Consider the following 24,037-nt stretch of genomic DNA (forward strand, 5'->3'; position numbering starts at 1 on the left):
GGAAGAGCACACCTTAGCTTTAACTTTGCAGAATTCCTTTTGTCACTAGCCAAGGCCTTACTATATAGATAAATGTATATTTTTGGGGTATTATATCAATCGAGCTGATTACTATATGGTAGGCGTTAACTGTAGCAGAAATTTTTGCGAAAACATTCTTTGTGATTTATCGTAATTTAATATGTATTAATTCCCCTATGTTAAAGCGTTTCAATATCCGACCCCCCTAGCTGGAAGTAGCTAAGTAAATCCTAGACGTATGTTTTTTGGCAAGATGAAATCCTTAAATTGAATTTCAACAATAATTAAAACACTATACCAATCTAAACGTAAACGAACATATATAATATATTTTCAGATTCAAACTTGTATAAAGAAATGTAACGAAAACTATGAGAAACGTATGTAAATTGAGTTTAAGAAATATATGCAATTTTATGCTTAAATAAAACAACAAAAAACCAATTAAATCGATTTTATTTAAACTTATTTTTAGGTTTTATAGGAAAGTAGATAAAATAAATTAAATAGATTATATTTAATTTTATTTTGATGGCAAAATTACCTAAAATTGGCTAAGCTATTATTAGTTAAATTAAAAGACCAATTTTAAGGTTTCTAATTTAGAACCCCTTTGATTTCAGGGGCTCAAAACCGATCATAATGCATTACACTTTTACTTCACACTAATACAGTTCGATTTTTTCTTTTATTTCAAGTTTAATTTCGTTTTGTTCTTTTGTTTTAATTCGTGAATCCTTGTTTTTTCACCTGTTCCTTCGCTAATCGGTACCCTTAAGATGAAACTGTTCAAAAGAAGGCCAATCAAGAGCAAGGTGAGCCCGAGAAAGGCGTCCAAGACATCCGTCAGTTCCAATACGAACTTGGCTGAACTCTTCAGGGATACCGTGGAGCCGGCTCAGCTCGATCTGTTGAAGGATCTCGACGAAGAGTTCTTCCAGAACTCCTACCTCTTGGTGCAGAAACTCAGCAGACGTGACTCCTTTGTGGCTGGCAAAATCAAGCGCTACGTGGACATCCTCGTTAGACTCCACGCCCGCTATGAAACGGAGGTGGACGAGGTCAACACGCTCCGGCTGAAGGCGCGCTCAGCGGACGAGAAGCTGGAGCTGGCCTTGCGCACCACCTCCATCTCGGAGGCGATGATGAACAAGATGCGCGAGTCCCTGGAGGAGGCCTGGCGTAACGAGGATGCCATCAAGAGTCGCGAGGAGAACATTCAAATCCAGCTGCAGAACCTGGTGCGCGCGGATCAGTCAGAGAGTCCGAAGATAGCCAGAGAGCCGGGTCAAGGGTGAACACTAAAAGACCTTAGATTCTTGGAATAATTTAATTATTAATCATTATTTACAGCCAGGAAGGTGGTATCCGGGGAATGGTCTTTCGCGAGCGCGATCGCCTGGCCGGGGAGTTAAAGGATTACCAGAAGCGCCTGGCCACGCACCGCATTTACTCCGAGCACCTGGAGGATATGCTGCTGATGGCTCAGGAGAACATATCTAAACTAAGCGACCGGCTGAAGAAGAGCGAAACTGTCAACTTTAAGCTGGAGCGCCAGAATTACCTGGCCCAGGAGAGAACCCAGGAGCGAGAGCACCAGCTGGGCACGGAGATATCAGCCTTGCAGCAGCAGAACCTCGCCTTGCAGCACGTGCAGAAGGACTTGGCTGCGATGACCGCCGCCCACGAGGCTCTGAAGCAGAGTTACGAGCGTCTTACGCAAAATAACCACAATCTCTCGAACATTCGCCGCAAGCAGGAGGAAAAGAAGAATCAGCTGCAGGCGAGCCTAAGGATGGCCGAGGAAAAGATCAATGTCCACAGGCGGAATAACGGAGAACTGGAGTTGGCCCGCTCTGCAGCCGAACAGAATGCCAAGAGGAAGGCGGACGAGTCGATGATCTTGGAGAGGCGGTTCCGTCAGCTGGCCAAAAGGAACGTGGATCTGAATGACCAGGAGCTGACCAATCAGTACGTACCCATATAAGCAACCAAGGATAACAAAAAAAATCTTTAAAATTATAATTTATTAATTAATTATAATACCCTGCAAGGGTATAATTAATTAATTATTATACCCTTGCAGGGTATTATAATTTCAGTCAGAAGTTTGCAACGCAGTGAAGGAGACGTTTCCGACCCTATAAAGTATATATATTCTTGATCAGCATCGACAGGGGAATCTTTCTAGATATGTCAGGAAGAAATCGATTTTTTTGCCATTTTTGCAAAATTTTATAAGGGGTTACATCATTAAAATTTTTGATTTTGATAAAAAATTGAATTTTCAAAATTTTTAAATGAAGTATGCAGATTTATTAACTGTAGAAAATCTTGCACAGAACAGTTTTCCGATTTAAAATTAATGCTCTTTTGACCGAGTTATGATATTTTTAATTTTAAAAAATCAAGAAGTTTTTAAATATAAAAAATCCGATTTTATAATACAAAATAATATTTTTCTAAGCCAAGGAATCATTTTCGACCCCATAAACCATATATATTATTGATCAGCATCAACAGGGGAATCTTTCTAGACATGTCCGGAAGAAATCGATTTTTTTGCCATTATTGCGAAATTTGATAAGGGGTTACATCATTAAAATTAGCAAAAATGGCCAAAAATTTTGATTTCTTAAAATTTTAAATTTGGTATGCAGTTTTTTTAAATTAGTAAAAACTAACACAAAACTGCTTTCCGAATCGAAATTAATGCATTTTTAGCTTAGTTATGATATATTTTAATTGTTACCTGCAAGGGTATACACACTTTGGCTGGCCAAAGTTAGCTTTCTTTCTTGTTATTTATATAATTTTTATTTTATTAATTTCTAATTTTCTCCCCTTGCAGTAACGAAATCAAGTTGCTGGAAAAGAAGATCTCGGTGCTCTGCGCCAGCTTAGAGGAAGTGACCAGCCAAAAGGACGACATGACCCGCACACGGGACAAGCTGAGGCTGGAGATCACTCGGCTCAATGACACACTGGCTCTCGCCCGGCACGAGATCCACGTTGTGCGCAACCAGAAGGAATCCCTGCAGATGGAACTGGCGCAGGTCCGAAAGTTGATGGACGCCAAGAATCAGCAGGTACAGAAAATAGCCCACGAGAAGCAGGATCTGTTCGTGGAGCTAAACGATGCCGAAAAGAAGATCGGCGGGCTGGAGGAAGGGCTGGCCAACAAGGCGGAGCGCCTGGAAGTCACCCAGTTGAAGTTGCAGCAGAAGCAGCAAGACTTCTTCAACACTAAGAAGCAGTTGGAGATCCTGCACTCCGACAAGGTGATGCTGATCAAGTCGCTGGACATGTGCTCCCGCGATCGCACCACCATGCAAAGCACGATGGCCAAGCTGACGCACCAGATCAACCAGCAGATCACCGCGCTAGCGGCCAACGAGAAGGAGATTAACTCGCTGAAGAACCAGAACGAACAGCTGGGCCGGGCGGTACGCCAGAAGCAGAACGAGATCCATGCCACCCAGCTGCAGCTGTCCAGCACACGCGGCGATCTCCGGGAGATGAAGATCCGGGTGGAGCAGACCCAGCACACCATCGACAACGATGAGAAGCGGTTCAAGGGCCTGTCCTGTGCCCTCGACGAGGTGACTAAAGAGAAGAGTCTGGTGGGCTTCCAGATGGTCAGGCGGAACGACAAGCTACGGCTTTTGCAGGACAAACTGAACATCATGCAGAATGCCATCGATCGGGGCACCACGCAGTACAACCAGCGGCTCGAGGACATCCGCTTGCTGAAGCTAGAGGTGACCAACCTGAGGATGTCGCACGAGTGCATGCAGAAGGAGGTGGGCCATAGGTCCGAGTTACGCCAGGAAGTGATCCGGCTGGAGCGGCAGCTCAACCAGGAGAGGCTGAGGGTGTCAGCCTTTTCGGAGGAGCTGTCCCGCCCCTGTCGCATCCATCGCTGGCGTGTGCTCATGGGCAAGGACCCGCATCGCTTCGAGCTCATACGCAAGGTGCAGTCCCTGCTCAAGCTCAACCTACGCCTGTCCGTGCAGCGCGAGAACCTGGCCAAAGAGCTGGCGGAGGCCCAGAGCCTGCACGAGGACTACAAGCGCCACATGGATCGGAGGGACTTTCCCCAGATCCATGACAAGCTCTTCCTGCAGGAAACCATCAATCGTCGGCAGAAGCGCCGCCTCAAGGCTCTGACCGCTGAGCTCCGGATCAACGAGATCGACCTGAAGACGCGAGATCACCTGATCGTGGGCTTCCAGGAGCAGCTGCGTCAGCAGCATCGGGTGAGTCATTCCCCGCCAGAACACAAAGCCCAGCCGGGCGACGATTGGTGTATGGACAAGCCCTTTAAATCCTCATCCAGCTTGGTAAAGAACTTGTGTGAAAGTCAGCTGAAGAAGTGTTAAAAAATATGAACTTGGAGCCACCATCTTTGAGGTATCATTTTTTACTACGAAGGCATTAAAATATACCTTTTATTACCCGAAGAATCTCTTATAATGGGAGTAGGAATACGTAATACCACTTCTCTTACAGCAAATTACTGACCATCTTAAAGCCGGCGCCCAGGGTCCTGGGTAGCTGGGCAGGGGCCGAGAAGCAGTGCATCTGCTCCAGCAAGTGCCGCTCTTCCAGGAGTTTCTGCTTGTGCTTCTTCTCCTCCAGCAACTGGGTCTTGGTTATGGCCAGACTGACACGCATCTCCTCCAGCTTCTCCTTTTTGGACTTCTCCTCCGCCTCCCTGGCACTGAGCTCCGCCTTCAGGACCTTGAGCTTGCGATCCTTGGCGGATAGGTTGGCCTGCGGGAGGAGATTAAAAACAATATTTAAAGAAAAGAAGGACGAGACTAAACCCACCTTAACGCTGTTGAGCTCCGCCCGCACCTTGTGACTGGGCAGCTTCAGCATAAACTCCTTGAGAGCCGCGTACAGCTGCTGGGCCTCGTTGAGGGCCCGCTCCTGCTCCAAAGCGGCCACGTTCTGCTGCAGCAGTTGCCTGCGCAGAATACTGATCCGGCTGAGGAGATCCATCTTCTCGGGGTCCTTGCCGCTCAGCAAACGCCAGCGGTGTACGTTCATGGGGGTGACCATCTCATCCTGCAGGGCCCGAGCCTTGATTCGCTCCTGGTTGAGCATGCGATGCATCTGCAACAGTTCCTGGCGCAGATCCGCCGCACTCTCCCTGTCCGCCCGCAAAACATCCCTCTCTGTGCGCAAATTCTTAATCTCAACGCCCATGAGGCGCATGTCATCCTGGCACTGGGTGTACTTCCTTTGGGTCTGATCGTACACCGTCTGCAGGTTCTCCTGGCTGTGCTTCAGCCGCTCGTACTCCTCGTTCCGCTTGGTCAGCACCGCACTGATGGCATTCTTCTCGTTGATCAGATTGTCCGCATCCTTGCGCAGCCGGGCCAGCTTCAGCTCGTCCTCCTGCAGCGACTTGGCATGCCGGTCGTTCTCCTTCCGCTTGTCCAGCAGCTCGGCCTTGGTATGCTGCTGGCCCAGCTGGGCGTGCCGGATGTCGTTGCGCAGCAAGCGGCGCTCTTTCTCCATGCGATCGATCTGCAGCTGGACCTTGGACAGCTCCGCGTCGCGGTAGCCGATCTTCGCCTTGAGCTTCTCGATGAGAGCCTGGAGGTTCACCAGCTGGTCGCGCAACTTCTGGCGATCCTCGTCGGCCACCTGGACACTGCGCTGGAGAGTCTGCCGCTCGCCGACAAGGACTTCGTGCTGCTGCTGAAACTTGGAGCACTTGGCCTCCAAATCGCTGATGGTGCGCTTCAGTTCGATCTCGTAGTTCTCCTTCAGGTGGATTTCGTCTGGAAAAGAAGCAAATGTGGAAAATGAAAAAAGAGTGGTCACAAGGATATACGAACTTTGCATGGCATCCAGCTTGTCTATCCAGTGCTGGATCTCATCCAGCTTCTTGGTCTTCTCCTTCTTCAGCTTGCAGGCATCCTCGTTGAGCTTTTTCAACTTAATGTCCATGGTGCTAATGGTGTCCTTGAGGGCTCGCACCTCGTGCTGCGCCTCCTGATGCAGGGCGGTGGTCTGTTCCAACTGCTGGTGCTCCGCTTGGACTTCCCGCCTGAGGGAGTCCCGCTCCTTGGTGAGATTTTCGTTGTTCTTCTCAAAGTGGTGGACCACGCGTCGCATGGACTCCAGCTCCTTGTCCTGGGTGCCCAGTTGGGTCCTGGAAAGTTTAGTATTTTTACCACCTGTAGCTTCAAGTGAATTTTAGCTCACTTGAGTCTTATGTTCTCCTGCTCCACCTCCCTCTTGGCCTCGTCCAAGCCCGCATACTTGCGCGCTATGGTCTCCTGGGACTTGGCCAGCTTGCTATTGTCCTGTCGCACCTTGATCAGCTCATCCTCGCGCACTTTAAGCAGGTTGATGCGTTGGTTGAGGGCTCGCTTGTTCTTGTCCCTCTCCTGCACCGTGTACTCCAGATCGACGGTGATCTTGGCCAGCTTGTTGTTGGTGGCATTGTGCTGGGTGTTCAGGTGCTCGAGATTCGTCTTAAGGGACAGAATCTGCAGGTTCTGACGCACCTTCACCTTGGTCAGGATCTCGTTGGCCGACTTCATTTGGGATATTTGCTCCTGGTAGCGCGACTCTTCGGTCTTCATCGTGGACAGCTCCTTGGTCAGGGCGTCGACTTTGCGTTTCAGGTTGATGGCATCGCTGGAGGTTTCCTGGGGGGCAGCTCCACCTCCTTAGCTTCAGAATATAAGGAATATAATTACAAGTCTAGCTTACATCCAATAGCTTGAGAAGCTCTTTGTTCTTGGCCTCCAGTCCCTCAATGGTGCTGTCCAGCTCGGCGGCATAGGTTCGCTGCAGGTTGAGGCGCTTGTTGAGATCGTTTATCTCGGCGGTGAGGCGTTCACGCTCCTTGCCATCGTCCCGCTTGCTCATCGCCAGACGCTTCTCGTTGAGATGGGCCACCATCTGCTCCGATTCGTCGAGTTTCTCACGCAAATTCAAGACCTCATCCTGGGCAGATTGCTCCCGGATCTGGGCAGCATCTTTCTGCTTCCAAGCGCCCTCTAATCGTGGATATTATTAGTTATTTATTTTAATAAATATAAAATAGATGTAAAGCCTACCTATGACCCCTCTTAGCTCCTCAATGGTGGCCATGTCCATTTTGCTCACCCGCGCCGCCGTCTCCAGGCGAGCCTCGAGTCCCTCAATCTCCCTACGCAGCTCCTGGCTGCGCTCCTTCTCCAGGCGCAGGTCGCTCTTGTACCGAGTGCCACAAATAAGCAAGCGCTGGACATTGTCGGCATTATTGGGAGTGTCCTTTTGCCGCAGGGCCTTTGTGGCCTCCGGTATCTTTTCGCACAGTTCCTTGTAGAAATCATCATCGAAATCATCGGGCACCAGCGGCTCATCCTCGGAGCCCGAAGCCTTTGACATCCTTTCAAGTTCAAGTTGCACGGTAACTTTTACACAAAACCTGCTTATTGACAAAACCCCCCAAGCCACAGGCTGTCAAGGGCAACCACAACAGGTGAGTTTCGTATACTGCAGTTGAGTCTTTTATTTATTTACTTAGAAAAAGCTTAAAAAGCGTCATTGTGCCTCTTAGTTGCTATGGAAATAATCGTCCTGGTATGACTATTTGAAGGGAACTTTGGAGCGGAAGAATAATTACAACTAGACTTAAACTTTGAGCATAAAACTAAGGAATTCTTCTATTATGACATCACAAGAGCCTCGTCTATGGCCACTCGTCCTCGAAGGGGGCATCGTGCACCGTGTGGAAACTAAGGCCAGTTCCCTCTGGCCTGTGCCAGGAGGGCAGCAAGACAGTACGCCAAAAGGATCTACTTGGGAAGCCAATGAATTCAGGCAACTTTTTCAATAGGAAACCCACTCACCTGCCTCTTACCAGGCCCAGAAACAGTTTCCAGTTCTTTTTGGTGCCAAAATTGTACGGATTAATGTAGATTCGTTGCTGCTGAAGGAGCCTCTTGCGCTCGGCCTCGTTGATGTGCGACTCCACGCTAGTCTCGCCGCGTGTGATGAGCTTGGCATGCCAGATGGAGAGGCTGCCTAGGGCCAAGACCACCGACACAAGCGTGAAGGCCATGAACCACAGGGCTCGACGTCTGCCAGGCGAAGGGGCATCCGTGTCCACCAAGGGTGTGGGCAGGTTGTGCACAGCTGGAGGCAGCATGAAGTCATCGTACTCATTGGGATGGGTCTGAAAGAAAGGAAATCCTTAAATAAACTCTTTCTTTAAAGCAGGACATCGAGATTGTAGGTGACCTACCACGGGAATAATATGGCCACTCAGATTGAATTTCACCGGCTGCCCCTCCAGAGGCTCCACTTCCGTCCAGCTCTCGCCATGATCCAGCCACAGGTACTTGTGGCCAATTTCCAGGCCGGCAAGTATGAGGAACAGGCATCCCAGCGTGGTGTACATCATGTACAGGAAGAAGTACCGATGATTAGCATAGCCCACGCAGTTGTTCAGCCAAGCTGCCAAGGCACAGATTAAAGATAGCTCGGGAAACTATAGAAAACCCCAGTGATACTCACGGCAGTGATGATCCATCTTGAGTATGCAGCGGTTGCACACCGAACAGTGGTGCGTCCTGGGCGGCTTCGGGGCTATGCACTTGCCGCACATGCTGACGGCCTCCACGAGAGACACGCCCTCCGGCGGATTGCCAGCCGGCGTAATCACAGCCATCACGTAGTGGAATATCACATTCAGGAGCAGCCAATTGCCCACTACGAGCAGGAAGTAGGTGACCAGCTGGCTCTTGGCCCACCAAAAGGGCAGGCCAATCCAGTAGGCAATGCTGACCACGGAAGTGGTCAGGGCAGCCACCCCCACCACAAAAAACTGAAGGGATAAAGCCGTGTGAAATGAGTTTAAAGTTTGTTGCCAAATCTTACCGGTCCCAGGCAGTGAGTGTAGTTGTCCACGAACCAGAAAATGGGCGTCAGGCAGACGTCCGAGGCGTAGGAAGAGTTCATGTGGGCGTTGAAGGTCAGCGAGTGCCAGCAGTGCTTCATGTAGGACCACCGCAGGCGACAAAGCGAGCTGTCGCCCGGCACACAAGGCAAAAATAATAAATAAAAACATTGCATCCTTTGGAAATGTGTAGCTAAAGTCCACTTACAGCAGCTCCTGGCTGGAGTGACCTCTCCACGTGATGCGCGCCATGGCTATTTGCTATTTACTTTACTTTATTTACTAATTTACAACATTTTTGGCATTAAATTATGTATTTTTTGGCAAAACAAAATTTGCAATTGGTTTTTCTTAGTTCTAGAGTGACCGCACACCACCAGCTGATGCCTACCGATAGCGATTATCGGTTATCGATTACCTGGCTATCGACCACCTCTAGACAAAACAAATATTTTGCATTTTCCGGTGAAATTAATTGAAAATTCAGATTTTCGCCATGCGTTCACGCAGCAGGAGTCGCAGCCGGGAAAGGGACCGCCGCAGACGCAGCAGATCCGACTCCAGAGGGCGTTACCGCTCCCAGAAGAGCCGGAATTCAGTTTCTAAGGAGCGGGAAAAACACAGAGAGCGGGAGCTTCACAAGGAAAGGACTTCTAATCGGAATTCCCGACGTTCCAGGGAGAAGGACGCAGCAGCGCCTCGTCGTCGTCGCACCCGCTCCTTGTCCTCTAGCAGCTCGGGAAGCAGCAGTGGCAGTCCCAGTTCCTCGAGAAGCTCCTCTGGCCATAAAAAATCCCAAAAGAAGTCAGTGGAACGCTGGCCCAACGATCGGTTCCACGAGAACAACGACCGGCGACAAAATCCCTTCCGCGGCCGAGCTCCAGAGGGCAGTTTCATCAACGATCCTGCCGAACCGTCCACTAGAAGCCATCAGAGAGGTCGCGGTGCCGCCGGTGGCCATCCCTCCAATGCCAATGTAAATGCCCGCAGGAACCAGCGGGTGCGCATCGGCGAGGAGGGCGTGCCCGACGTTTGGGGAAAGAGTCCAACGCGACCAGAAAACGACGATGTGGAGCTGGTCAAGGGCTCCTACGTGGGACCCAAGAAAAAGAAGAAGAAGGGCAAGAAGAAAGTCAAATCCGAAAAGAAATCAAAGAAGAAATCCCAAAAATCGAAGAAGAAGAAGAGCAGAAAGTCCAGCTCCTCGGAGGAGTCGTCTTCCAGTGAATCCAGCAGCGAGGACAGCAGCGATGACTCCAGTGATGACACCAGCAGCTCCAGTTCCGCGAGCAAGGATGAATCTGAGGAAGATGTTTGGCTGGAGAAAACCGCCGAGGGCATTAAGAAACCCAAAAAGAAAAAGTCCACAGCAGGCAAAAAGGAAAAGAAATCCAAGAAGAAGAAGAAGAAGAAGAGAAAGTCCGAGCTGGCCAAGTCCAAGAAGAAGGGCTCCTCCTCCTCCTCCGGCAGGTCGAAGACCAAAGACAGCTCCAACCACAACGACGAGGATGTGGGTCCCTCCCTACGCACCGGAGGCAGCCTCAATCAAAAGGACTTTGGCAAGGCCCTGCTGCCCGGCGAAGGAGCTGCCATGGCTGCCTACATCGCTGAGGGCAAGCGGATTCCCCGGCGTGGAGAGATCGGTCTGACGTCCGACGAGATAGCCAACTTTGAGTCCGTGGGCTATGTGATGAGCGGCAGCCGGCATCGGCGCATGGAGGCGGTGCGTATTCGCAAGGAGAACCAGCTGTACTCCGCCGACGAAAAGCGGGCGCTGGCCATGTTCAGCAAGGAGGAGCGCCAGAAGCGCGAAAACAAGATCCTGTCGCAGTTCAAGGACATGATCCACAACAAGCTGCAGGCCAAGGACAAGAAGTAGATTTCACATTTCTGATTAAACATTTCTGACGATGAAATTAAAAGACTTGTACAAGGTTAGGATTTTGAATAGGGGGACTTTAAAAAGTACTTTTAAATAAAACCACTTTGCTCGATAAAAAATAAATTTAAATTCGCTTTATTGGGGATTTGCAATGAGGTATTTTCGACTCAAACATCGACTGGTCACACCGCCCGAAATATGACCAAAACGTGGGGTTGAAAAACCTTTAAGCGAAACTGTGCCAATTCAACAATTAAACCGCAAAGACTGCAATATCTCGCGGTTAGCTCGATGTCAGCTCTTATTTATCAGACCCATTAACCGAATTCCGCGTGCCGCAAGGTCCAAATTTAAGTTCAAATCGCGATTGCATGTGCGAAAAAAGCAGTTGCAGCTGCGGCAGTGTGAGTGGTGGCAGTGCGAGCGAGATAGGCAGCTGACGAAGAGCGGAGCAAAACAAAGTAACGCTAACCGGCGGCGGCGAATAAGAGGAAGAGCGAGCAGCAAAAGTCAGGAGAAGATAAGCCCTGCCGCCGCATACAATTGAAAAATACACATTAATAAACACACTCTCCGGGGAAGCACACACCCACCCACACACCAGTCAGCGAGTGAGGCACACCCACAAATACACTTGCCTCGTTTAATCAATTAACGGGACAACGGCCAGAGAGATTCCCAGTTCCAGTTCGTTTCCAAGCGTCGCGTGCGAAGATTGTGTCACCGGCGAGAGCTCCTTCGCTCGCCCCAGGATAAGGATATCAAAGTATTTTATCGGTCCAAAGGAAGAGAAGGAGAATCTATAGACGACCTGTCATACCCTTTTTGGTTGCAGTATTTTTTAATTATTCGTATTGGTTTAAATCCTTTTTTTTATATTTTTATCCTTGGAGAGATTCCTAATTTCAGAGTTTTCTTTAAATCCTATGCAATATCTCCTAAGTATCTGTTTATCTTATAGAATTCAGCTATTCAGCTTTTCCCTAAAGTAATTCTCTTAATTCTTCTAAGTTTGTTCTTTGACTAAATTGTCAGTAAAGTATTGTAAATATTATACATATTCTACCAAAAACAATAGCTTTCCCTTAAATTCCATTTAATATATACGGTTTTTTTTATTTCCTGTGTTCTTTCCCTTCCAGCTAATATCGAACCATGGCCATCTCCGATGAATTGCAGTCGCCTTCGAGCGAAATGGTCCTCCTCACACCGAGCTCAGGGAACCCACCATCCAGCATAGTGCCCTCCAGCAACAGCACTAATCCGTCTAGTCAGCCACCCGGACCGTCACAAAACCGCGAAGGATCTGCTGAATCGGACAGCAGTCGTGTGGTGATCAAGAAGCAGCTGGGCCTGCTTGAAGGCGTGGCCATCATTCTGGGCATTATTTTCGGATCCGGGATCTTTGTTTCGCCCAAGGGTGTGATTATGGAGGTGGAATCGGTGGGCACATCGCTGGTCATCTGGGTTCTGTGCGGTCTGCTGTCCATGATCGGAGCTCTGTGCTACGCGGAATTGGGCACTGCGATACCCAAGTCTGGCGGGGATTATGCCTACATCTTTGAGGCGTATGGATCGTTGCCGGCCTTTCTATATCTCTGGGATGCCATGATGATATTTGTGTGAGTTTTGCTGAAGATTTGATTTAGTTATTCTTTTTGAGGATTTTTATAACATTTTTTTTTATAAATTTATTTTTTACTTTTTTTCATGGCAAATTTTGTATGTAAAAATCCCTTAAATGCTGATTGATTTGGTTATCAGTATAATTATAAATAGGAATACATATGTTTATAGGTTTCATAACAAAAGAGATAATTATTTGATAATTCCTTATCAAAATGATATTGATATTTTGTCAGAGATTCAGAGCTTACAATTTCTACAAGCAAAGAAACCCTTAGTGCTGGGTTTCTGTGTCTTCGCTCTTGTCTTTGGTGTTCTCATTTCAAAGACAGGGTCAAGTTCAAGGCACTTTCCTTGATAAGACCCTGTCTAGGCTAGAAAGTGGGATTCATTTAGCTGGTTAAGCAAGGTTGTTTAACATAGAAAGTGAAGCCTTATCTCCCGTAATCTACACTCTGTACACTTATTTATTGGGGCAGTTCCGCTGGTGCTGCACTAACCGTTTTATTGCCAGCTATTTTTGACATTTCGAGTCTTGTGATAAGCAAAAATATTTGTTTTTTCCATTTGTTGCATGCGAAAATAATCGAAATAAACATGCAGTCTGCAGTCAGTAAATTTTCCACTGATTATGTATCCTTATCTCTTGCAGACCCACAACCAATGCGATTATGGGCCTGACCTTCGCCTCGTATGTGCTGGAACCCTTCTTTGGCGGCGCTTGTCACATACCCAAGGCGGCCCTGCAGCTGCTAGCGGCCATAACGATCTGTTTCCTCACCTACCTGAACTCGTACTACATGAAAGTCACCACCAAGATGCAGAACATTATCATGTTCACCAAAATCGCCGCTTTAGTGATGATCATCATCGTGGGCTTGGTTTGGATGTTCATGGGCAACGTGGAGAACTTTGAGAGGCCGTTCGAGAACACCGAGACTGATCCCGGCAAGCTGTCGGTGGCCTTTTACTCGGGCATCTTTTCGTATGCCGGTTGGAATTATCTGAACTTTATGACCGAGGAACTAAGGGATCCGTACCGCAATCTGCCGCGCGCCATTTACATTTCACTGCCTCTAGTCACCGGGATCTATGTGCTGGCCAACATGGCCTATCTGGCGGTGCTTTCGCCCACCGAGATGATAGCCTCCAATGCTATCGCTGTGGTGAGTATACAGGGGACCCTGATCCCCTTTTCGATCAGATAAGGCGGAAAAACATATCAGAGAACGATTGAACTTTAACTCGAACTAGGGTTTAGCTTGTAGAATTTTAATTGAGCAATTTTCTGGACTATTTATAGCTTTTAAATGTTAATTCATTTGATCTGAGAGACGCAATTGATCGACTTTGTCAACAGATTTTAATTGTTCTCCCCCTCTCGTACACAGACCTTTGGGGATAAAATTCTCGGCGCCTTCTCATTGGTCATTCCCATCATGGTGGCTATATCGGCCTTTGGCGGCCTCTCCGTGCACATCATGACCTCCTCCCGCATCTGCTTTGTGGGTGCCCGCAATGGGCATATGCCGGCAATACTGTCGCACATCAGCGTGAAGAGTTACACCCCGCTGCCTTCGCTCGTGTTTCTGGTGAGCGCTGCGCCCCTCAATTAGCGCACAAAAGATGTATTACGTAATTAATCCCTAATTGATTTGGTTTTTGTCCCACTCGCAGTGCTTTCTCTCCATTGTGATGCTGGTGGTGAGCGATGTGTATGTGCTGATCACCTACGCCAGCATTGTGGAATCGTTCTTTATAATGCTGTCGGTGTCGGCGGTGCTCTATTTCCGTTACACCAGGCCCAGCATGGATCGGCCCATTAAGGTGAGTTTGGGTTGATGGGAGTTGCCAAAATTGGCTAGTTTTTTAGGCTGTTTGTTGTTGTTGTCTTTATTCTATGAAAAGAGAAATTTTAAAAGAGGTGTTCTGTAATATTAATATTTATATATTTATTTAAAATTCAATTTTTTCTTCTTCAATTTCAAATTCTTTCAACAATTTCAATGTTTTAACAGGTCGCCGTGTGGATACCCGCCCTATTCGTCATAGTGTGCGCCTTTCTGGTCGTCGTGCCCATCTATGTGGCGCCCTACGAGGTCGGCATGGGGGTACTAATCACCCTAATTGGCATACCTTTCTACTACGGCGGCGTCGTGTGGAAGAATAAGCCCAAATGGGTGCAGCAGGCGATTGGTGAGCATTGACGCCAACCAAGTAACCCCCAATTGTCCAACTATTGTATGGCTCTTTGTCTTCCTTTATAGACTCGATGACCTTCACTTGCCAGAAGCTCTTCATGTCGGCCAAAGAGGAGAAGCAGGACTAAACTGCCTACCAAAAACACAAAAGAAAAAGTGAAACATCACTCTGACTTGCCAGCTATTAATTCTCTCTCTATACCTAATACTAAATGGATGGTTGGCGAAGAATTTGGACTCGTTGAACCTGAAAACCAAAAAAACACAAAAAAAAAAGCGAAAAAGAAGATAGGGTTTGGAGCAGGAAGTCAATTCTACTTCATATTTCTATACATTTATATTTATAAATCATGACAAACGTTGACCTAAAGTGCAAACTCATCGAATAGTAGTTGTTAGTTTTGTCAAAACCCTCTTTAGCATTTTGTAGCATTTAATTTGCATTGATTTTGTAAATTCGAAACCAAAGTAAGCCATAACTGTTGCCAAAGTTGCAATTTTCAGTACGATATTTGCCATTTTTAGCAGTTCCTTATCCCAAAATTTGTTGCATATTGTTTAGAAAAGTCATTTACCATCATTTATAATTATTATTTTTATTATCTTGTAATTTATAACCTACCTAAGTGCATTGCATATTTGTAATAAAGATTTTTGTACGTTTCGACGGAAGCTGTGTTGCATCTTTTAGGCGCTGGCTGCCCGGAAAAATATGCAACGAGATGTAAACGAAAGATAGGGGAAAAACAATTGATAAGGCTGAAGTATTGATTGAGCATCCAATTGCGTTTCCCAGCCAATCAATTATGGCCTGATAAGCAATGTTGCTATTTTTAAGCCATTCATGACGGAGAAGTTGCTATTCTGGCCAAAAATAAATCTCAAGTGTCGCCGGAATTGACATGTTTGTCGGACTTTCGGATGACGCCAGCGCTATATTCGATCGCAGGCACTGATAGAGTATTCCGCGCGGATTCCTTGGCCGAGTCTAGGTGTTTTTAATTGATAAAACTGTAGCGCACGGTTGGCATTCCCGGCACGGATGCGCAGGTGCGCCTTCTATGAAAATCTGGGCGATAGAGTGTGTACCCGTGAGATTGATTGGTATTCGGGGATTCGTGTTCCAGCGCCTCGTTTAATGTCTTTTTAAGTATTTATCATGCAGGGAGCACGTCTAGTTACCAGATCGCTCGTAAAATCGTCTCGATTCGATTTGATGTTGCTTTATTATAGCCAAATAATTGAGTTATTGCGACTCGCGGAGCATTTTAAGTGTGATCTGTGCTTTGTTACAGCCTTTTATTAGCCTATCTTGGCGTCTTCATCTACGAACTATGAATTTCGCAAGTCCCGGACCCAAGATAAACAACAAACAGCTCCGGCTAAATGTTGCTAATTGCTGGCACGTGAGCCTCAGATAAAACACACTGCGATATTGATGAACTACTCCCGGCGTTATTGATCGATTCGATGGCGTTGTGTGGACTTAGTGATCGATAGCAAATATTTAAGATATTCCGTTGCCTGACGTTTGCATAATCAATTGCATTCTATAACATATCATATCAATCGGCGCGGAGGAGTTCCTCCTTTTCCAACCATCTCTGCCGCTCATGTGATAATCATGCGATTATTTTCTGACAAATATTGACACCTTTTTGGGCAATCGGCTCTCCGCACAATATCGTGTTCAAACAATTAAATTAGCAATGGGAAAGCCCGCTGATTGCTACTGAAGCTGAACGGACCGACTAGAACCGGTAAGCAAATTATTTGCAAAATAAGATTAACTGATTTTAATTGGATTGGATTGGCTGGTAATGTGTTCTTTTTTTTTAATATTTATTTTAGTTTAGTCTCGTTTATGTCAGTAAACTAAAATTTTTTTTGAAGATCTGGCATAATTTTAATAGGAAATACAATATTTGCATATAAAAGCATATAAATTTCCAGCCATTATTAAATTATTATTAAATTATTTTTTTTTAATTATGGAGTGGATTTATACAATGGAAAACCTTTTGGGGCTGAGTAAATTTTTAATTCTAGTTTTCGTCCTTAAAAAAAAGGTACAAAGTACTTTTTACATATATTAAAATCAAAAAAGCACAATTCACCTACTGTTATTTAATTTTCATTCATAAATAACTCCGATAAAAGACATACCCTTGTATTTACTGTTTAGGTTGGGCCACTGAAAATTGCGTAAGTTGGGGCCCCTGGAAAACTTTGTTTACAGTTAATAATCGCTATATAAATGCACCATTTTGTACGTCTGCGGTTAAATAGCAAATCGAAAACAAAACACGGGCCCAACCTTGGCGAATAAACTCTCCCTATGAGCATAGTTCTGACTGATATAATTTTTTATTGAAACCTTTGGTTGCTTTCCCTCGGCATCCATCACGAGGATTCACTTAGTTTTATGGACTGTCTGAGCCTTGGCACTTGAATGTCTGTCTGGACAATTCAATGGCAAATATATCCGAGTTCGTGTGACCACCATAAAGATATAAATAGATATCAGAGTGCCTCTGCTCCAAATAGTTACACACATTCGCCATGTGGATCACGAACTGCCGTTCTGGGCAAGTGTAACGACGACGTTACAGAGATCGAAATAATGAAACTCCCAGAGCTCTCGAATCGAAACTGTAAAACGTGCGAAAAATCGCTCAATGAATATGCCACCTTGCCTCGATGGCGATCGATCGCCTGGTTTTTGTGAGGACCCCGCTTCCAATTAGCAACTTTCGGCATGACGTTGTCGTCGCGTTGACTCGTTGGCTTAGTAACGCTTAGCAGAACATAAAAACAGCGAACGGCGAGCAAATAAATAATAAATCGGGCAAATTGTGTATGCAAAACAAAATATTATCAGAAATGATCGAAGGCAGTTACCACTTTGGCTGTGGCGGCGGCATTAGGTGCGAATTATGACGAGTTTTTTGGCAGCAGAAATGGAAAAGGGAATTTGATCGACAAGGGCGGCGAGCGATTGGCTTCCTTCTTGGCCACGTTAAGTATACGCCGTGTGGCGGGGCGTTAAGTATACGCCGGGTGGTGCAGGCTATAGGCCTAAGTGGGGTGACTTAGTGGCTTGGCCTGCACTATGCCCTCTACTATACCCATTCCATTTCCTATCCGATCCGATCCCATATATCGATCGATCGTCGTCGTCGTCGTCGGGCGTTCGTGCGACTCGCAAGTGTGTTTGTGTGCGGTGCACGCGCTTCGGGCGGGGATTTTAGCTTTCGAATTTTCAAGTAGTTCGTTGACGAAGTTGTGAAGGTGCTCCGCCAGCGAATCGTCCGCGCAGTCTAGAATCTGTCACCCGATCGTAAGGTGCTATACCCGCTCTCCCTCTAGCCAGGAGTCCTCTTCAGAGAATCTACCCATCATCTATCATAATGAAGTTTGCCCTTATCTGCGAGGTTTTGCTTTTGGTGCTCTGCTGGACGCAAGGTAATTATATTTGCAGATTCCTGTGAAATATTTCAACGTCATCCTTTACCTGAGTCACCTGTGTGCGGGGGTTCAAGGTGTGCAGATATTTATTTTTGAAGCAAAACAGTAATAACCATAAATCGATATCTATTCGGGCGAAGTTCCTGTGACTACGTATTACTCGGTATAGTCATAGCTGCAGGGTATTTTCTTGTATAAGAGTGCACAGTCAAAAATTTTAAGTACATTCCGGTTGTATAAGTAAGAAAAGTGACATAATTAGAAAAGTTTTTAAAGGCTTGTATATTAATAGGAAAAGTAAAATTTCCAATAAATAAGTTCACAATTAAATATAAATTCTTATAGATTTATCTTTAATATAATAGAGCTGATTAATCGAAAAATAGTAGTAATTATAAAAATAGTATTTAAAAGCAAAAAATAATGTCTTGCGTGAATTTCTTAGATAATTAATTATTATTTTATATAATTCTTGCACAATGAATATATTAATAAAATATTTTCCTTAACATTCCACACATATACCAACAAAATTACCATTTCAAAGATAATTTATAAAATCCTTTGACTATTATATTTATACAATTAGGAACGAACTCAATCATTTTATTTCTCTCTCTGTACTGAGCTCTTCTCGAAACGCGTGTGACTCTAGCCCATATCAGTTACGAAATGTCAATACCTGATATTAGGGGGATCTGGGCATTAGCAGCCATAAGTACACACTTCACGAAACTAATTTCGACCAGTTTAATGGTGTTTATTCCACTTGAAGCTGTCAATTAAGACATTTTATTGCTGGCCGACTTGATTTAGGTGTTGAAGTTCCATTCTGTTCTACGCAGCCTATCACAATATGCAAATAGTTGTGCCCCGAAAGGAAGCTCTATAAATAATATTTACATACAGTCAAATGAACATCTGCCGTCTAGACGGTCTACTATCTTAACTACTAACAGGCTCAGAGGCTTTTAAATTTAAAGTTTGATTACAACATTAATATCTATATAATATGTATGTATGACTGCTGATGGCCATACCTGACAAGAAACTAATTTTTAAGCAATATACATTATCTAAGGCCTGAAATAAATATTATAATATATTATATTATTACAAATAAACACCTAATTAGAGCAATTCATCAGAAGTGTGTGTGTGTGGTGCCTGTCATATGATACGTTAATTCCGAGCCGGGAGCTCTGCAAACAGAAATTATCACCAATCACATGCAAATTAGCCTTTAAATAAGCGCTTTCCTTTCGCCTTGCAAAAGATTCCATGGAAAATAATGAAAATTGTTTGCGCCCGCCATTATCTAGATCTACTTACTATATATCAATATCAATCGCAACGATATCTAATTATTATTACCGCGCAGTGCCCTTGACGCTCACACTCTCCGGCGCGCTTTCCTTATTTTTTACTTACTTTAGTTATTTGCTCAGCCATTGACTAAAAAAAGAAAGAAGTCGTTAAATATTGGCTTGCCTCCCCATTTGTTATTCCGTAATTCACAAGTGCTCGTATATGTCAGAGATAGCCCCGGAAAACGCACGGGAGAAGGTCAAGTGCGGAGGGGTTGAAAGACCCGCATGGGGCACGTGATCACTCATCCATCGTTCGGGCTCCGAGATTCCAGATTGCGCCTGACGGTGGCTGTCTGCAAACTGGGGGAAAGCACTTTAATTTGTCCGATTAAGGACTAAGGTTCGCATTCCTATGGAAAATTGATGGTGACTTTATTTTCGGGGAAACCAGTAAGCCCTGAGCTAATGCTTATATAAATAGCAGCTTTAGGCTAGCGGAAATAAAATGTTTGATTTGGTTTTAAAAAGGGAAACCCTTAAAGTTAATACTTAATATTCTACAATAAATTTGTATTGGGTATTTAAATATTAACAAGTTCTCACTAAAAAAACCAATTCAATTTGAAATTAAGAACCTTTTGACGTGTGGCCTATATTTTTAGCTCAACTTTAAGTTAATAAACATTAACTTTTGTTGATGGAAATGCTATATATACCACTGCAGGGTATTATAATTTTAGTCGGAAGCTTGCTTCACTGCTGAAGAAGTCATTTCTGACCCTAAAAAGTATATATATTCTTGATCAGCATCAACAGGAGAATCTATCTAGATATGTTTGGGAAAAAAAATTTTTTTTGAACTTTTTGTTTCAAAATTTGATAAGGGGTTACATAGTTAAAATTCTTAAAAATCGAAAAATTTTTGATTTCTTAAAATTTAAAATGTAGTATGCCGATTTGTTAACCTGGAAAAAACTAGCATAGAAAAGCGTTCCGAATTGAGATGGATGCCTTTTTAAATTAGCTATGTATATTTAAGTTTTGATTTTTCAAAAAATAATCCATTATCAATTTCACAATTGTTGCATAATGGTATAAATTTTACTTAAAAAAAATTAACTGCTATATGCATTTCTATTATCCTTATAAAAACCAACTCAGTACAGCTTTCCGAAACAAAATTCAAATTTTTCTGATGATGATGATGATGATGATTTTTTTTAAGATTTGATTTATCGAAGAAATTAGAAATAGAAAAAAATCGTTTTAAAAAATGTAAAATAATTTAAAAATCAAACCCTAATGTAATTAATCATAACTTAACTCCTTTCCAGCCGTCAACAGCCATGTCTTCGGCTACTCCGAGCCCAACCAGCGTCGCTGGGCTCGTCATCATGGCCACTGTGCCGGGAAGACCCAATCTCCCATTGCCATCACCACCAGCCGGGTAAGACCTGCCTGAATCCAGAACGCAATCAGACAAACTTAATTAGCATTTGTTGACCTCTACAGACGATATCCGTCCACATGCCGGCGGTGGACATGATTGGCTACCACAACCTTCTGCCGTATCCCCTGAAAATGGTCAACAATGGACACACGGGTGAGTAATATAATAGGAACTCTGATTACTCATAAACTAACCTAAATTCTTGTTCTCCAAATAGTTTCCATTGGCATACCCAAGGTCAATGTGAGCGAGGTGGGCGAGGACTTTCTGCCTTACATCCGGGGCGCCAAGCTGCCCGGGGAGTTCGAGATCGAGGGTCTGCACTTCCACTGGGGCGACAAGAACAACCGGGGGTCCGAGCATGTCATCAACGACATCCGCTACACCATGGAGATGCACATTGTGCATCGGAACAAGAAGTACGCCACCATTGGCGAGGCCCTCAATCATCCCGATGGAGCCGCCGTTCTGGGTTTCTTCTTCAATGTGAGTAGGGTGAGGCGGACTCATGCCGAATGATATGTAAACTCTCTATCCCGCACAGCTGGATGAGGACGAGGGCCAGGGTCTGGTGACCATTAACCGGCACTTGCATCTGATTGCCGATGCCAACCAGGAGGCCACGCTCAACGTCACCTTCTCGCTATCATCGCTTATTGCCGGCGTGGATGTGGACAAGTTTTACACTTACAAGGGTAGGTACAGGGAAGAAAATTATTAGGAGATGATTCACTTCAAAGTAGAGAAAACAATTATCAGATCCAAGAGGGAGCGCCTCAGTGGCAATTGTCATTCAGGGCAGACTTCCAGAGCTTCTTAGCAGCTGATGATTATTAGCTGACAGCGAATCGATGTCTACAAGTGATCCTAATCTTTGTGATATCAGCCCAGCTAGCAATCGTAGAGAATATCAATATCTATACACAACCCTAACTCCACCTTTCAATCACTTGCAGGTTCCCTGACCACGCCGCCCTGCTCGGAGGCCGTCACCTGGATCCTGTTCCCCGACCCCATCCCCATCTCGCCCAAACAAATCTCCCGCTTCCGCCAGCTGTCGGACACCCAGGATGGGGCGCTGGTGGACAACTTCCGGACCCTGCAGCCGGTGGGTAACCGGCGGATCTTCGCTCGCACCGGCCACGTGCGTCACACCTCGATTGCGGCGCTGAAGCACGAGGGCGACTATCTCAAGTACGACTGGTTCTACTGAACACTCGACGCCGGCGAGGAGGAGGAGGAGCAGTGTGCCATCCCATATTAGGATACCTCTAAATTAAGCATTTATTAAGTTACACTAACAGCCAGAACTAATCTAACCGCTCGCGAAGAGGGATTTACTCCTCTTCACCAATCAAGAATACTAAATACATTTCAAAGAGTGAAAAGATAGTTTTAATGCAAAGTTCAGGGACTGCTCCGACTGATCATCTGCGACTTGCGACCGTACAGGGTGAGGGAGTTGGGTATATCCTCCACGAAAAAGCTGGCAGGGAATATGGAGAATGTCTTGTGGAGCAAGTCGTGAAGGGTTCGTTGCACGGTCTCGTCCACCAAGGGTCGTAGTGCCTCGAACAGATCCCGCCAGTTCTCGTTGAAGAACAGATTCGTGCTCTTCTCCACCTCCTTGCTGTGTCCATTGAACAGGTTCTCCATGTTGGTATACACCTTGCCCACCTCCAGCTTCACCTTAACGGACGTTATGTTGTAGAAGGTGTAGCCGCCCTTCTCGTACAGGTGGGTCTTAGTGCTCATCAGAATGTTCAGATCATCTGTCAATATAGACACGGTTAATAAGGAGGGGCAGGTTCTGCTTTAATGCATTTACTGTACCTATTTTCATGGAGATCTTTCCGGCACCATGAAGGGGCACCAGCAGAATACGACCGACCATCTTGTACATGCCATCCATGCTCATCGTAGGCAGGTAGATCTTTGTCAGCCAACTAAAGTCCTTTTTGCTTACTCTGGAAGAAAATGTATAATAAATTAAATTGATTTAAGTTTAATTAGGCTAATTTTTTCAGTCAAAATATTTAATTTTCAAGGAATAAATATTTGTATCATATGTTCAAATACATTTATGGAACTAAATGCTTTTAAAAAACAAAGCCATTTTCAATTATTAATTAATTATATTTAAACAAAATTATTACAGCCTTAAATCGTTTTAAAAGGCTACTAATTAGTTTCCAATTTTACGTCTAAAGATCATTTCAGGAAAGCTAACAAGTCGACAACGACCTTAATCAGCTTTTGATCGATGCCAAACTCACTTGCTCTCCTTGATCACCATCTGGCCAAAGCCGCGGATCTTCATCTCGGTGAGATTGGCCGCCAAGGTGGCCACATCGCTGTTGTCCTGCTGGAACACCAGCTGATCCTGCCGCATGGGATCGATGGGGCCAAAAGATTCCTGAATCTCAGGAATGCCTGGAAAATATATATAATATGGAATATATTTTCTTTATTATCTAGTAATTAAGAGAGGAATTACCCTTGATGAGCTGGTTCATGAAGGCCTGAATGGAGCGGGTTGAGCATTTTGTGAACTCCGGTTCATAAATCCGACAGGACTCTATGTAGGAGGCTAGAAAATTTTTAATTTTCTTATTATAAATTTATCTAAAAGCCAGTTATTTTATTATATACTTTTTTTTATGAATTTTCTTCTACTTTTTCGTTTAAAATTGAATTTGTTATACAACTCACTTACGCTTTTCCGTGTAGAATGCAACACACTCGATTCCCTGGAGGCCGGCCTGGAGCAGTATCAGTAAGCCAATTATGTGCATCGTGGAAAGTGGTCGTCACTGTCACTCTCACTCTTAGAATCAGTCTCGGAATCACTCTCACTGTGTCACAATGGGAATCTCTAGAGGCGGCTGCCTAATCGAGTTTCTCGCGCGCCAGAAACGAATGAGTTACAACTGGGAACGGTGTTTGCTTTTATCTGAACTATATATGTATGTATATATAGCCTACGACTTGGGAGCATTTGATGAATTGAGCATGAGGCCTTTGGGTAATACCAGAATCAAGCAATTTTCAATTACTCGCACTATGAAATGCAATTTATTCCATATTTATAAATGCATATAAAGTACGAGTTTTGTGCACTCAAAAATATTTATTTAAAAAAGGTATTATCTAGAATTTTATATGTCA

The 24,037-nt window shown here is 45.0% G+C and overlaps 7 protein-coding genes across 9 annotated transcripts; 4 read left to right on the forward strand and 3 right to left on the reverse strand.

Moving 5' to 3' along the window:
- The first annotated feature begins 657 nt into the window (after nt 1-657).
- Nucleotides 658-4,487, forward strand: LOC108085049 (cilia- and flagella-associated protein 58). Of its 2 annotated transcripts, XM_070286778.1 has the most exons (4): nt 675-836; nt 902-1,315; nt 1,375-1,992; nt 2,873-4,487. In XM_070286778.1, the coding sequence occupies exons 2-4, from the start codon at nt 1,164-1,166 to the stop codon at nt 4,401-4,403; spliced, it is 2,301 nt and encodes a 766-aa protein (XP_070142879.1). In that variant the 5' UTR covers nt 675-836; nt 902-1,163; the 3' UTR covers nt 4,404-4,487. The 2 variants fall into 2 exon arrangements, with proteins under 2 accessions (XP_017036997.1, XP_070142879.1); XM_017181508.3 differs by having other exon boundaries at nt 658-1,315.
- Nucleotides 4,457-7,419, reverse strand: LOC108085050 (cilia- and flagella-associated protein 58). The gene is made up of 6 exons (XM_017181510.3): nt 7,107-7,419; nt 6,757-7,046; nt 6,244-6,692; nt 5,874-6,190; nt 4,855-5,816; nt 4,457-4,797 (listed from the first exon to the last, which is right to left on the reverse strand). Exons 1-6 carry the CDS (start codon nt 7,417-7,419, stop codon nt 4,528-4,530), a joined length of 2,601 nt encoding a protein of 866 aa, XP_017036999.1. The 3' UTR covers nt 4,457-4,527.
- Nucleotides 7,420-7,514: 95 nt separating this feature from the next.
- On the reverse strand, nt 7,515-9,316 carry LOC108084907 (palmitoyltransferase ZDHHC16). Its single transcript, XM_017181303.2, has 6 exons — nt 9,141-9,316; nt 8,914-9,061; nt 8,551-8,860; nt 8,279-8,490; nt 7,884-8,209; nt 7,515-7,829 (listed from the first exon to the last, which is right to left on the reverse strand). The coding sequence occupies exons 1-6, from the start codon at nt 9,182-9,184 to the stop codon at nt 7,724-7,726; spliced, it is 1,146 nt and encodes a 381-aa protein (XP_017036792.1). The 5' UTR covers nt 9,185-9,316; the 3' UTR covers nt 7,515-7,723.
- A 16-nt stretch (nt 9,317-9,332) lies between these two features.
- LOC108085010 (NKAP family protein CG6066) lies at nt 9,333-10,937 on the forward strand. The gene has a single exon (XM_017181449.3). The coding sequence runs from the start codon at nt 9,429-9,431 to the stop codon at nt 10,809-10,811; it is 1,383 nt and encodes a 460-aa protein (XP_017036938.1). The 5' UTR covers nt 9,333-9,428; the 3' UTR covers nt 10,812-10,937.
- Nucleotides 10,938-10,999: 62 nt separating this feature from the next.
- On the forward strand, nt 11,000-14,928 carry gb (solute carrier family 7 member genderblind). The gene is made up of 7 exons (XM_017181448.3): nt 11,000-11,580; nt 11,957-12,436; nt 13,093-13,606; nt 13,832-14,032; nt 14,118-14,267; nt 14,459-14,636; nt 14,708-14,928. Exons 2-7 carry the CDS (start codon nt 11,970-11,972, stop codon nt 14,767-14,769), a joined length of 1,572 nt encoding a protein of 523 aa, XP_017036937.1. The 5' UTR covers nt 11,000-11,580; nt 11,957-11,969; the 3' UTR covers nt 14,770-14,928.
- Nucleotides 14,929-17,964: 3,036 nt separating this feature from the next.
- On the forward strand, nt 17,965-22,139 carry CAH9 (Carbonic anhydrase 9). The gene is made up of 6 exons (XM_017181505.3): nt 17,965-18,106; nt 20,754-20,866; nt 20,932-21,022; nt 21,087-21,355; nt 21,414-21,564; nt 21,826-22,139. The coding sequence occupies exons 1-6, from the start codon at nt 18,052-18,054 to the stop codon at nt 22,080-22,082; spliced, it is 936 nt and encodes a 311-aa protein (XP_017036994.1). The 5' UTR covers nt 17,965-18,051; the 3' UTR covers nt 22,083-22,139.
- Nucleotides 22,130-23,798, reverse strand: Jhbp11 (Juvenile hormone binding protein 11). 2 transcript variants are annotated; one of them, XM_017181507.2, is made up of 5 exons: nt 23,586-23,798; nt 23,367-23,459; nt 23,146-23,302; nt 22,703-22,836; nt 22,130-22,641 (listed from the first exon to the last, which is right to left on the reverse strand). In XM_017181507.2, the coding sequence occupies exons 1-5, from the start codon at nt 23,662-23,664 to the stop codon at nt 22,277-22,279; spliced, it is 828 nt and encodes a 275-aa protein (XP_017036996.1). In that variant the 5' UTR covers nt 23,665-23,798; the 3' UTR covers nt 22,130-22,276. The 2 variants fall into 2 exon arrangements, with proteins under 2 accessions (XP_017036996.1, XP_041633517.1); XM_041777583.2 differs by having other exon boundaries at nt 23,582-23,798.
- Between the last annotated feature and the right edge of the window lie 239 nt (nt 23,799-24,037).

The sequence above is a fragment of the Drosophila kikkawai genome, chromosome 3R (genome assembly GCF_030179895.1).
Source record: "Drosophila kikkawai strain 14028-0561.14 chromosome 3R, DkikHiC1v2, whole genome shotgun sequence".
Taxonomy (NCBI): Eukaryota; Metazoa; Arthropoda; class Insecta; order Diptera; family Drosophilidae; genus Drosophila; species Drosophila kikkawai.

Excerpts from the sequence above, each read along its gene's own strand:
- LOC108084907 (XM_017181303.2), bottom strand. The coding sequence starts at position 9,184 with ATGGCGCGCATCACGTGGAGAGGTCACTCCAGCCAGGAGCTGCT. Across the intron at positions 8,861-8,913 it reads ACACTCACTGCCTGGGACCG|TTTTTTGTGGTGGGGGTGGC; the intron begins GTAAGATTTGGC and ends TTATCCCTTCAG. Across the intron at positions 8,491-8,550 it reads CAAGATGGATCATCACTGCC|CTTGGCTGAACAACTGCGTG; the intron begins GTGAGTATCACT and ends GTGCCTTGGCAG.
- LOC108085010 (XM_017181449.3), top strand. The coding sequence starts at position 9,429 with ATGCGTTCACGCAGCAGGAGTCGCAGCCGGGAAAGGGACCGCCGCAGA.
- CAH9 (XM_017181505.3), top strand. The coding sequence starts at position 18,052 with ATGAAGTTTGCCCTTATCTGCGAGGTTTTGCTTTTGGTGCTCTGCTGG. Across the intron at positions 20,867-20,931 it reads TTGCCATCACCACCAGCCGG|ACGATATCCGTCCACATGCC; the intron begins GTAAGACCTGCC and ends TGACCTCTACAG. Across the intron at positions 21,565-21,825 it reads CAAGTTTTACACTTACAAGG|GTTCCCTGACCACGCCGCCC; the intron begins GTAGGTACAGGG and ends AATCACTTGCAG.
- Jhbp11 (XM_017181507.2), bottom strand. The coding sequence starts at position 23,664 with ATGCACATAATTGGCTTACTGATACTGCTCCAGGCCGGCCTCCAGGGA. Across the intron at positions 23,303-23,366 it reads CATGAACCAGCTCATCAAGG|GCATTCCTGAGATTCAGGAA; the intron begins GTAATTCCTCTC and ends TATATTTTCCAG. Across the intron at positions 22,642-22,702 it reads AAAGATCTCCATGAAAATAG|ATGATCTGAACATTCTGATG; the intron begins GTACAGTAAATG and ends CTATATTGACAG.
- LOC108085049 (XM_017181508.3), top strand. The coding sequence starts at position 801 with ATGAAACTGTTCAAAAGAAGGCCAATCAAGAGCAAGGTGAGCCCGAGA. Across the intron at positions 1,316-1,374 it reads GCCAGAGAGCCGGGTCAAGG|CCAGGAAGGTGGTATCCGGG; the intron begins GTGAACACTAAA and ends CATTATTTACAG. Across the intron at positions 1,993-2,872 it reads GACCAGGAGCTGACCAATCA|TAACGAAATCAAGTTGCTGG; the intron begins GTACGTACCCAT and ends CTCCCCTTGCAG.
- gb (XM_017181448.3), top strand. The coding sequence starts at position 11,970 with ATGGCCATCTCCGATGAATTGCAGTCGCCTTCGAGCGAAATGGTCCTC. Across the intron at positions 13,607-13,831 it reads CCTCCAATGCTATCGCTGTG|ACCTTTGGGGATAAAATTCT; the intron begins GTGAGTATACAG and ends TCTCGTACACAG. Across the intron at positions 14,268-14,458 it reads GCATGGATCGGCCCATTAAG|GTCGCCGTGTGGATACCCGC; the intron begins GTGAGTTTGGGT and ends ATGTTTTAACAG.
- LOC108085050 (XM_017181510.3), bottom strand. The coding sequence starts at position 7,419 with ATGTCAAAGGCTTCGGGCTCCGAGGATGAGCCGCTGGTGCCCGATGAT. Across the intron at positions 7,047-7,106 it reads GGAGCTAAGAGGGGTCATAG|AGGGCGCTTGGAAGCAGAAA; the intron begins GTAGGCTTTACA and ends ATCCACGATTAG. Across the intron at positions 6,191-6,243 it reads CAGGAGAACATAAGACTCAA|GACCCAACTGGGCACCCAGG; the intron begins GTGAGCTAAAAT and ends TAAACTTTCCAG.